This window comes from Odontesthes bonariensis, chromosome 10, assembly GCF_027942865.1.
Source record: "Odontesthes bonariensis isolate fOdoBon6 chromosome 10, fOdoBon6.hap1, whole genome shotgun sequence".
NCBI lineage: Eukaryota > Metazoa > Chordata > Actinopteri > Atheriniformes > Atherinopsidae > Odontesthes > Odontesthes bonariensis.
In genome coordinates this window covers 2830038-2841907 of record NC_134515.1, presented here as the reverse complement: position 1 = coordinate 2841907, position 11870 = coordinate 2830038, and the positions used below count along the sequence as shown (strand labels likewise).

Below are 11870 nucleotides of genomic sequence, written 5' to 3'. Positions count from 1 at the left end.
CTTGAGACTTGAAAGCTAAGACTTGATACTTACTTGAGACTTGAAAGCTAAGACTTGGGACTTAATTGGGACTTGAAAGCTAAGACTTGTGACTTACTTGAGACTTGAAAGCTAAGACTTGGGACTTATTTGAGACTTGAAAGCTAAGACTTGTGACTTACTTGAGACTTGAAAGCTAAGACTTGGGACTTACTTGAGACTTGAAAGCTAAGACTTGTGACTTACTTGAGACTTGAAAGCTAAGACTTGAGACTTACTTGAGACTTGAAAGCTAAGACTTGTGACTTACTTGAGACTTGAAAGCTAAGACTTGATACTTACTTGAGACTTGAAAGCTAAGACTTGATACTTACTTGAGACTTGAAAGCTAAGACTTGAGACTTAATTGGGACTTGAAAGCTAAGACTTGAGACTTACTTGAGACTTGAAAGCTAAGACTTGATACTTACTTGAGACTTGAAAGCTAAGACTTGGGACTTAATTGGGACTTGAAAGCTAAGACTTGTGACTTACTTGAGACTTGAAAGCTAAGACTTGGGACTTATTTTGAGACTTGAAAGCTAAGACTTGAGACTTACTTGAGACTTGAAAGCTAAGACTTGGGACTTATTTGAGACTTGAAAGCTAAGACTTGAGACTTACTTGAGACTTGAAAGCTAAGACTTGAGACTTACTTGAGACTTGAAAGCTAAGACTTGGGACTTACTTGAGACTTGAAAGCTAAGACTTGATACTTACTTGAGACTTGAAAGCTAAGACTTGAGACTTAATTGGGACTTGAAAGCTAAGACTTGAGACTTAATTGGGACTTGAAAGCTAAGACTTGAGACTTAATTGGGACTTGAAAGCTAAGACTTGAGACTTAATTGGGACTTGAAAGCTAAGACTTGAGACTTACTTGACACTTGAAAGCTAAGACTTGATACTTATTTGAGACTTGAAAGCTAAGACTTGGGACTTAATTGGGACTTGAAAGCTAAGACTTGTGACTTATTTGAGACTTGAAAGCTAAGACTTGGGACTTATTTTGAGACTTGAAAGCTAAGACTTGAGACTTACTTGAGACTTGAAAGCTAAGACTTGGGACTTATTTGAGACTTGAAAGCTAAGACTTGAGACTTACTTGAGACTTGAAAGCTAAGACTTGGGACTTACTTGAGACTTGAAAGCTAAGACTTGATACTTACTTGAGACTTGAAAGCTAAGACTTGATACTTACTTGAGACTTGAAAGCTAAGACTTGGGACTTATTTGAGACTTGAAAGCTAAGACTTGTGACTTACTTGAGACTTGAAAGCTAAGACTTGGGACTTACTTGAGACTTGAAAGCTAAGACTTGAGACTTACTTGAGACTTGAAAGCTAAGACTTGTGACTTACTTGAGACTTGAAAGCTAAGACTTGATACTTACTTGAGACTTGAAAGCTAAGACTTGATACTTACTTGAGACTTGAAAGCTAAGACTTGAGACTTAATTGGGACTTGAAAGCTAAGACTTGAGACTTACTTGAGACTTGAAAGCTAAGACTTGATACTTACTTGAGACTTGAAAGCTAAGACTTGGGACTTAATTGGGACTTGAAAGCTAAGACTTGTGACTTACTTGAGACTTGAAAGCTAAGACTTGGGACTTATTTGAGACTTGAAAGCTAAGACTTGTGACTTACTTGAGACTTGAAAGCTAAGACTTGGGACTTACTTGAGACTTGAAAGCTAAGACTTGTGACTTACTTGAGACTTGAAAGCTAAGACTTGAGACTTACTTGAGACTTGAAAGCTAAGACTTGTGACTTACTTGAGACTTGAAAGCTAAGACTTGATACTTACTTGAGACTTGAAAGCTAAGACTTGATACTTACTTGAGACTTGAAAGCTAAGACTTGAGACTTAATTGGGACTTGAAAGCTAAGACTTGAGACTTACTTGAGACTTGAAAGCTAAGACTTGATACTTACTTGAGACTTGAAAGCTAAGACTTGGGACTTAATTGGGACTTGAAAGCTAAGACTTGTGACTTACTTGAGACTTGAAAGCTAAGACTTGGGACTTATTTTGAGACTTGAAAGCTAAGACTTGAGACTTACTTGAGACTTGAAAGCTAAGACTTGGGACTTATTTGAGACTTGAAAGCTAAGACTTGAGACTTACTTGAGACTTGAAAGCTAAGACTTGAGACTTACTTGAGACTTGAAAGCTAAGACTTGGGACTTACTTGAGACTTGAAAGCTAAGACTTGATACTTACTTGAGACTTGAAAGCTAAGACTTGATACTTACTTGAGACTTGAAAGCTAAGACTTGGGACTTAATTGGGACTTGAAAGCTAAGACTTGGGACTTATTTGAGACTTGAAAGCTAAGACTTGAGACTTACTTGAGACTTGAAAGCTAAAACTTGTGACTTACTTGAGACTTGAAAGCTAAGACTTGATACTTACTTGAGACTTGAAAGCTAAGACTTGATACTTACTTGAGACTTGAAAGCTAAGACTTGGGACTTAATTGGGACTTGAAAGCTAAGACTTGAGACTTAATTGGGACTTGAAAGCTAAGACTTGAGACTTACTTGAGACTTGAAAGCTAAGACTTGATACTTACTTGAGACTTGAAAGCTAAGACCTGGGACTTAATTGGGACTTGAAAGCTAAGACTTGTGACTTACTTGAGACTTGAAAGCTAAGACTTGGGACTTATTTTGAGACTTGAAAGCTAAGACTTGAGACTTACTTGAGACTTGAAAGCTAAGACTTGGGACTTATTTGAGACTTGAAAGCTAAGACTTGAGACTTACTTGAGACTTGAAAGCTAAGACTTGGGACTTACTTGAGCCCTGAAAGCTAAGACTTGGGACTTACTTGAGCCCTGAAAGCTAAGACTTGGGACTTACTTGAGACTTGAAAGCTAAGACTTGATACTTACTTGAGACTTGAAAGCTAAGACCTGGGACTTAATTGGGACTTGAAAGCTAAGACTTGTGACTTACTTGAGACTTGAAAGCTAAGACTTGGGACTTATTTTGAGACTTGAAAGCTAAGACTTGTGACTTACTTGAGACTTGAAAGCTAAGACTTGGGACTTATTTTGAGACTTGAAAGCTAAGACTTGATACTTACTTGAGACTTGAAAGCTAAGACCTGGGACTTAATTGGGACTTGAAAGCTAAGACTTGTGACTTACTTGAGACTTGAAAGCTAAGACTTGATACTTACTTGAGACTTGAAAGCTAAGACCTGGGACTTAATTGGGACTTGAAAGCTAAGACTTGTGACTTACTTGAGACTTGAAAGCTAAGACTTGGGACTTATTTTGAGACTTGAAAGCTAAGACTTGAGACTTACTTGAGACTTGAAAGCTAAGACTTGGGACTTATTTGAGACTTGAAAGCTAAGACTTGAGACTTACTTGAGACTTGAAAGCTAAGACTTGGGACTTACTTGAGCCCTGAAAGCTAAGACTTGGGACTTACTTGAGCCCTGAAAGCTAAGACTTGGGACTTACTTGAGCCCTGAAAGCTAAGACTTGGGACTTACTTGAGCCCTGAAAGCTAAGACTTGGGACTTACTTGAGCCCTGAAAGCTAAGACTTGGGACTTACTTGAGCCTTGAAAGCTAAGACTTGGGACTTGCACATGTGTGACTTGGTCCCATCTCTGTAAAGAAGTGAGGAGGCATCAAGGAGTGAAGAGCCAGAGAAGACTCATTCAGAGAGGAGCGGCCCTTCACATCACAAGAGACAAAAGTTGATGAGTCAAACCGTATCAGTATCAGCCGCTCGGTGACTCAGCGCGAGTCCATTCCAGACATTCCAGTGAAGAACAGGGGAGATGAGGAAATAAAGAGGAAATAAAGAGGAGAACAGATGGCGACAGTCCTCTCAGATGTTTCCTCTTTCTTTCGTGACTCAGGTATCTGCTTACCTTCAGGTGACCCGGTCAGGATGCCCTCTGGTCCGCTGATGTTTGGACCGAGCTCTGAGGCATCTGGAGCCACAACAGACACTTCACATTTGTACGCAGAATCCAAAAATGAATCCAAAAGTAGCGTATAGCTTTTAGCATTTAGCTTTATTTTAAATGTGCTGCCATATGAATGAAAGTGCCATAACATTTGTTGTGCAAACACACTTTTAACATCAGCATCTTTCTGTAGTTTTTATGTAGAAGCCTCGCTCCACTGTCTGTTTCCTTGAATGACTTGCTGCTATCAGTTGTGTGTTTTGCCTTTAAGTGATATTTTAGACTGGAACTACTACGCTGAGAAGACAATTCAACTTGGCTGTGTTTACAGATGACTTTGGTTCTGTCGACTCCGCCGTCTGGAAGAACTTTAACATGAAAATGGCCGAGTAAAAGTTCCGTACCCTTCTCCATGTTTGGTGGATCCGCCGATTACTTTCTTTTCCTGTTCCACAGCAGACAGCAGCAGACTTTTACAAAATAAAAGCCTGTGAGCAGCAGACTTTTACAAAATAAAAGCCTGTGAGCAACAGACTTTTACAAAATAAAAGCCTGTGAGCAACAGACTTTTACAAAATAAAAGCCTGTGAGCAACAGACTTTTACAGAAAAAAAGCCTGTGAGCAACAGACTTTTACAAAATAAAATAAATAATAAAACAGCAGCTAGCCCCGCTTCAAGTCCCGCATCGGACGGCCCTGTGCTGCATGTCTTTCCCCCTCTCTTTGCCCCCTTGCTTCCTGTCTCTCTGAACTTTCCATTAAAGGCACAGAAGCCGTTAATGCACGATAAAAATATTTATTGACGTTAAATAACTAACCAGTTAACGCAACGATTTAACGCGATAATAACGAGTTAACGTGATAATAACGAGTTAAAGGTAGGGTAGGAGATCCTGGATTCTGAGTCCAGCGAAGCTGCATTTTGAAAATACACCGGTAAAAAGTCCCAACCCTTTTCTTCACTTTCCCCCCGAAGGCACGCCTCTAGAGTACATGAACGCGCACGAGCACGAAGGTGCACGAGCGCTCTTCTGACAGCAAGCATCGATCGTTGCCGTATTTAGTATTTAGTATATGCTAACTATACGTTTAATAATGCTAGGTGCTAGCCAAGCTGGCTCTAGTTTAGCTTCCTGCCAAGCTTCTGGGCGCGTAATTCGTTCACGGAGCAGGGTACGTGCACAGGGGGGGAAGGAGGGGGAGGGAGGAGCAGATTGCAGTTTGATAGACGGCATCAGTATCCAATCATTGTTAACGGTCCGTTCAGTATGATTGGATAGTGTTTTTCCTAGATTGTTCGTTCTAGAGGCCACTAAAACTTTTAATATTTGTGTCAAAACTTTTAATTAATTGGTTGCAATGGGGGTGTGAAGAGTATTTCAAGCAATATGTAGAAAAATGTTCCAGAAAAAGATCCCCTACCCCACCTTTAACGCAACGAGTTAACGCGATAATAACTAGTTAACGTGATAATAATGAGTTAACGTGATAATAACCAGTTAACGCGATAATAACAAGTTAACGTGATACTAACCAGTTAACGCGATACTAACCAGTTAACGCGATACTAACCAGTTAACGCGATACTAACCAGTTAACACGATACTAACCAGTTAACACGATAATAACCAGTTAACGTGATACTAACCAGTTAACACGATAATAACAAGTTAATGCGATAATAACGAGTTAACGTGATACTAACCAGTTAACGCGATACTAACCAGTTAACGCGATACTAACCAGTTAACGTGATAATAACCAGTTAACGCGATAATAACCAGTTAACACGATACTAACCAGTTAACGCGATACTAACCAGTTAACGTGATAATAACCAGTTAACGCGATACTAACCAGTTAACGTGATAATAACCAGTTAACGCGATAATAACCAGTTAACACGATACTAACCAGTTAACGCGATACTAACCAGTTAACGCGATACTAACCAGTTAACACGATACTAACCAGTTAACGCGATACTAACCAGTTAACGTGATAATAACCAGTTAATACAATGATAACAACGTGTTAACTTGCCCAGCCCTAATTTAAACACAGGAGGACTCTGCTGGAAGTCCCCTGCAGTCTTTTAAAATGACCTCAGAGATGAGAGCTGTGACCTCAGAAAGCGAGGCCAGGTTTGAGAAAGGAGCAGAAACAAAAGAGACGGAGGGAGGGAAACATGCAGAGTCGGAGGATCGGAGGATCGGAGGATCGGGGAGGGTTTGTTGTGCGTACCAGTCAGTGCTCAGAGTGAAATGGGAACAGGCGGGTGGGCATGTGGGAACTTGTGTATCTGTTTTCCGTGAAGTCGATGTGCTTTGGAGGGTCCTCAGAGACCCCCAAAGGGCTGTTTTTTGGGGGGGGTTCACACTTGGTTTTAAGTTTGAGTTAAAGCTGCATTAGATAGATAGATAGATAGATAGATAGATAGATAGATAGATAGATAGATAGATAGATAGATAGATAGATAGATAGATAGATAGATAGATAGATAGATAGATAGATGGATAGATAGATAGATAGATGGATAGATAGATAGATAGATAGATGGATAGATAGATACTTTATTGGGCTGAAGAATGAATTATGTGAGGGTTGGTCCTCACAGAGATAGAAGCAGCAGTGAGTGTTTGTGTGTGTTTGTGAGTGTGAGGAGGGGAGGATCCTCGTGAGTTTAAAGCCGGGTCGGAGTCGGAGGGATCGGCAGAGCTGAGAGTGAGAGGCACTGAGGAGGGAACGCACTCTGACAGACTCTGACACACTCAGACACAGACAGGCGCTCCATTGTGCACACACTGTTGTTTATCCTCCCAAAACTCACACCCCTCACACCCCTCCGACCCCTCGGACTCCGGACCGACCACTTGGGGATACATCTCTCAGGACTTCATTTCCCACCATGCACCAGCGGAGCCGCTCAGAGCTCCGGGGGGCCTCGGCCCCACGGACTGCCCGGGATGGAGCCTCCTGGTGGAGCTCCAGGCCGAGGATGGAACCCGCCGGCCTCTGCCCGCCCAGAGGAGCTCAGGTCTGGGCGTGGCTGCTGCTGGGGGTCCTGCTGCTCCCTGGAGCCCGGAGCTTCCTGACGGAGGAGCAGGAGGAGCTGCTGGTGGAGCTTCACAACCACTACAGAGGGCTGGTGTCCCCCAGCGCCTCCGCCATGCTGCCGCTGGTAAGACACCTGCAGGGCACCCACCCAAACTGGCATCTACCATCAGAGAGTCAAAGCAAATCAAAGCAAATCAAATTTATTTATATAGCACATTTCATGTACAAACAATTCAAAGTGCTGTACATAAAAATAAAAGCATTGCAGCAGGGAGTGGAAGAAGCATTAAAAATACATAAAAAAATATAAAGAGAAACAAATAAAATCATTAAAATGAATTTAAAACAGCTGTCTTTAGTGACTTGGGAAAAATGCCTGATGCCAGTGAGCTGTTAACTATTCGTAGGAGATCACTTTCTATTGAGGTAAAAACAGTTTTTAAAAAGTCGGATGGTATTATGTCCAGAGAACAAGTTGTTGATTTCAGCTGCCGAACTGTTTCCTCTAGGATTTTTAAATTAACAACATTAAATTGTGACATGACGTCAGAGTTATTTCTAGGTTTTAGACACAGATTAGTTTTCTTGTTTGTCTGTGTTGCGTTAATGTTTTGTCTAATTGTTTTGATTTTTTGGCTAAAAAAGTTGCCAAATTCGTTGCATTTCTCAGTGGAGAGGAGGTCTGGGTTTGACTGTTTAGGAGGATTTGTGAGTTTTTCAACCATAACAAACAGAGTTCGAGACTTGTTGACATTCTTATTAATCATTTAGCTAAGAGGAGCTTATTAACCAGATAACAGGCTAAATGTTTACATTCAGGCAGTCATTTTAACCCTAAAATCACTGACTGCCATAAACAGTTCAACTCATTTGCACTTTGTTTGACTGTTTCTTGTTCTATTGAGATTCTGATCCCAACACACAGCTTTGAGGCATTTAACCCCAAAATGAGACAATCTTTCTCCGTCTTTCCTCAGAAAACTATAAAGTTTTCAGGGTTTTTAATTTCTCACAGATGCAGCTAAAGAAATGGGAACAAATGATGTGTCTCTGTGACAGGCTGCTGGGAACAAAGTGCCTAAAGATCCAGTTTAAAACGGCTTCTTTGCTAAGTTGGACACAACACTGGTTCATCCCTTGAGTTAGGAGCCTTTTTCCTGCCTGAATGTGGATGAAAATGCTCAGGTACAAGGACTGGGCTGAGGATGAGGGAAGAAGCAGAAAATGGCTGCTTGGAGTGAAATGAGGGCTGGATCAGGACTTCTGTGAAGCTACTGGAAAGCAGCGAGCATCAGAAAACAATCAGAGAAACCCACGTAACTGGGGCTGGCCGAGTTCACTCGTTATTATTGCGTTAACTCGCTGATTATTTAACTCCGATAAATATTTTATCGCGCATTAGCGCAGGCTTTTATTTTGTAAAAGTCTGTCGCTCACAGGCTTTTATTTTGTAAAAGTCTGTTGCTCATAGGCTTTTATTTTGTAAAAGTCTGTTGCTCCCAGACTTTTATTTTGTAAAAGTCTGTTGCTCACAGGCTTTTATTTTGTAAAAGTATGTTGCTCACAGGCTTTTATTTTTGTAAAAGTATGTTGCTCACAGGCTTTTATTCTGTAAAAGTCTGTTGCTCACAGGCTTTTATTTTGTAAAAGTCTGTTGCTCACAGGCTTTTATTTTGTAAAAGTATGTTGCTCACAGGCTTTTATTCTTGTAAAAGTATGTTGCTCACAGGCTTTTATTTTGTAAAAGTCTGTTTCTCACAGGCTTTTATTCTGTAAAAGTCTGTTTCTCACAGGCTTTTATTTTGTAAAAGTCTGTTGCTCCCAGACTTTTATTTTGTAAAAGTCTGTTTTTTCACAGGCTTTTATTTTGTAAAAGTCTGTCGCTCACAGGCTTTTCTTTTGTAAATGTCTGTTGCTCACAGGCTTTTATTTTGTAAAAGTCTGCTTCTTACAGGCTTTTATTTTGTAAAAGTATGTTGCTCACAGGCTTTTATTTTTGTAAAAGTCTGTTGCTCACAGGCTTTTATTTTGTAAAAGTCTGATGCTTACAGGCTTTTATTTTGTAAAAGTCTGTTGCTGTCTGCTGTGGAACAGGAAAAGAAAGTAATCGGCGGATCCACCAAACATGGAGAAGGGTACGGAACTTTTACTCGGCCATTTTCATTTTAAAGTTCTTCCAGACGGCGGAGTCGACAGAACCAAAGTCATCTGTAAACACTGCCAAGTTGAATTGTCTTCTCAGCGTAGTAGTTCCAGTCTAAAATATCACTTAAAGGCAAAACACACAACTGATAGCAGCAAGTCATTCAAGGAAACAGACAGTGGAGCGAGGCTTCTACATAAAAACTACAGAAAGATGCTGATGTTAAAAGTGTGTTTGCACAACAAATGTTATGGCACTTTCATTCATATGGCAGCACATTTAAAATAAAGCTAAAAGCTAAAAGCTATACACTACTTTTGGATTCATTTTTGGATTTTGCGTACAAATGCGATTAATCGTGATTAATCAGGGAAATCATGTGATTAATTAGATTAAACATTTTAATCGTTGCCCAGCCCTACATGTAACAGCAACAACAGAGAGCAGCATCATCTGACCAACAGTGAGTTCACGGCTGTGGCTCCCAGCCCTGCACCACATTGTTTCCCTTGACATTTTTGAGGCTTTTAATGGCGTCTTTGTGGCCTCTTCAACGCCACAACAGATTTGTGTGTTTGGCTGTGAATGTGCAGAGCTTGTACGGAGACTCATTTCCATGACAGCAGCGAGAAACAAGTCTCCCCATGGCCTTGGGAGGATTCACAAAACTCAGGCTTCAACGGTCTCGCTTCCCATTCACATTAAATGGAGCAGTGCAAGCGGCAGCCAATCAAAATGCAGGACTAAAAAGTTAGAATCACTCAGTGGGGTCACATGACACTGAAAGGATCGGATCATTGGCTAAATTACAATCAGACTGAGTTATTAAGTGCATGTAGACACCTTAATCTGACTAAGAACTGGATCGGATGGGATTCAGACCCCGAGATAACTGGGCTGAAAGTCACTCTAAACCTGCTTGTAGACGCTGAAGCACGTGGTGAATCAGACTTTGCGTTCTGCGCATGCTCCAGATGTTTTCCCGGGGTGTTTTCCACTGTTGGTTTGCGTGGCCATCATGTTCACTTTTACGCCGATGACACGGTGATATATTTCTCTGTGCCCTGATCAGACCCTAAAGGCTCTAGCATGGTTGCCGCGTCTGCTAGCGCGAGCAGTGTTGATGACGTCACTATTTCGTGCCGGTAATATATAGTGGCGCGAGTCGATGCACCAGTAGTTGCAGTTTTCTCCGTCACAGAGGGGGCGCTGCTACGTGAAGGTTAGCGCTACTCTACAGCCAGGAAAGTGGAGAAGAAAACAATGAAGAGCAGGAACACCGTCATTAATGATGCTGCTGCAGTATCTGGGAGATGAAATGCTTCGTGTGTTTCTGTGTTTCACGAAGTTCGTGAGCCAAGACGATTCAGTTAAAAGAGGTGAAGGTCTGAAGCCCCCGGCATCAACAGAGTCTCTGCCCTCTTCTTTGCCTTCAGGTATCTGTCCCGTAGCTTCTTCCACACATTCTTACAGAACTCTCCCTCTTTCCCCAAAGTTCTGCCCATCTCTGTGCACCAGTTTTGGGAGTTTACGTGCTCCCTGTGCTGTTTCCCTGCAGTTTCGTACAGCTGCCTGTACAAACGCACCTCCTCACTGAGCCTGGTCTCACATCGGTCCATCCGGTCTGTCGTTCTCGGCGCAGCCAAGTTACAAAAATCGACTGGTGCACGACACCGCGCTGCGCCGTCTTTTCAAGGCAAAGTGCCAGGCCTGAAACGCCATTTTGACGTCACGTTACAGTTGAGTGACGCGTCAACTGTAAATCCAGCTTCAGTCGGCTGCAACAAGCATTCGGTGCCGTTTGTTTGGTGTAAAACTCACTTTAACTCACTCTGCATCATTATAAATGCCTGTGAGAGATAATTCTTTATTCTTAACACTTCATATCCAGCAACAGGTTAAAAACCTTCAGTTTAATGTGCATAAACCTCTGATAAACTGTTGGTTTGTGTGGCCATCGTGTTCACTTTTACGCCGATGACACGGTGAAATATTTCTCTGTACCTTGGTCAGATTCTTCGTCGGCTGCGACAAGCATTCGTTTGTTTGATGTAAAACTCACTTTAACTCACTTTAACTCACTTTAACTCACTTTAACTCACTTTAGCCATAGCCATATCACAGTTTAGTTTTTGGTATCCGGCTCAGCTGTGCTTTTTGTTAAAATCTGTTTTTGAAAATAAATCAAGTTTTGTTTTTGAAAGAATCTGCATCCTTCCTCGCACCCCCCCTACCTGACCACAGTAAGATTAAAACATGTTCGGTACCTGGACTGAAATATTGTTCATTATTTAGTATCTGTTGATCCGTTGTTACACGGTGCATCCTGTGTTTTTTAGTAATATTTCCTCTTGTTAAAGGCTGACTTGATGATGTTTGATGAGCTACATAAGGAGGAGTTGAAAAGCTAAATGGCTGAATTTAAAGATGTTTTTATTTGGACAGCACAGCACAGTTTCAGGCCTATTGTGCACAGTTTTAATGTTCACAAACTTCTCCTGTGTTGCTGTATGCTAACGCAGCACAACAACAACAACCAGCACGAGATAAAGGTCGTTCTGTGTGGTTCAGAGCGACGCTTTGATCACATGATCAGAGCTGTGGCGAGCATCAGAGGGTCTTTTTCTGTGAAAAACACAAAGATGACGGCTCTTTTGTTATCTTTGTTTAATGGCTGTGTCCTTCGAACATGCTGAGAACTCTGACGCATCTCTTA

General features: G+C 41.4%; 1 protein-coding gene across 1 annotated transcript in view; it reads left to right on the top strand.

The window, feature by feature from the left end:
- Positions 1–6642: 6642 nt before the first annotated feature.
- The window catches only part of LOC142390478 (peptidase inhibitor 16-like), a 28219-nt gene continuing 22991 nt past the window's right edge, over positions 6643–11870 (top strand). The window contains exon 1 of the mRNA XM_075475939.1: positions 6643–7135. Within this exon, the coding sequence (XP_075332054.1) occupies positions 6863–7135 (273 nt within the window). The 5' untranslated portion in view covers positions 6643–6862. The remainder of the gene's footprint in view (positions 7136–11870) is intronic.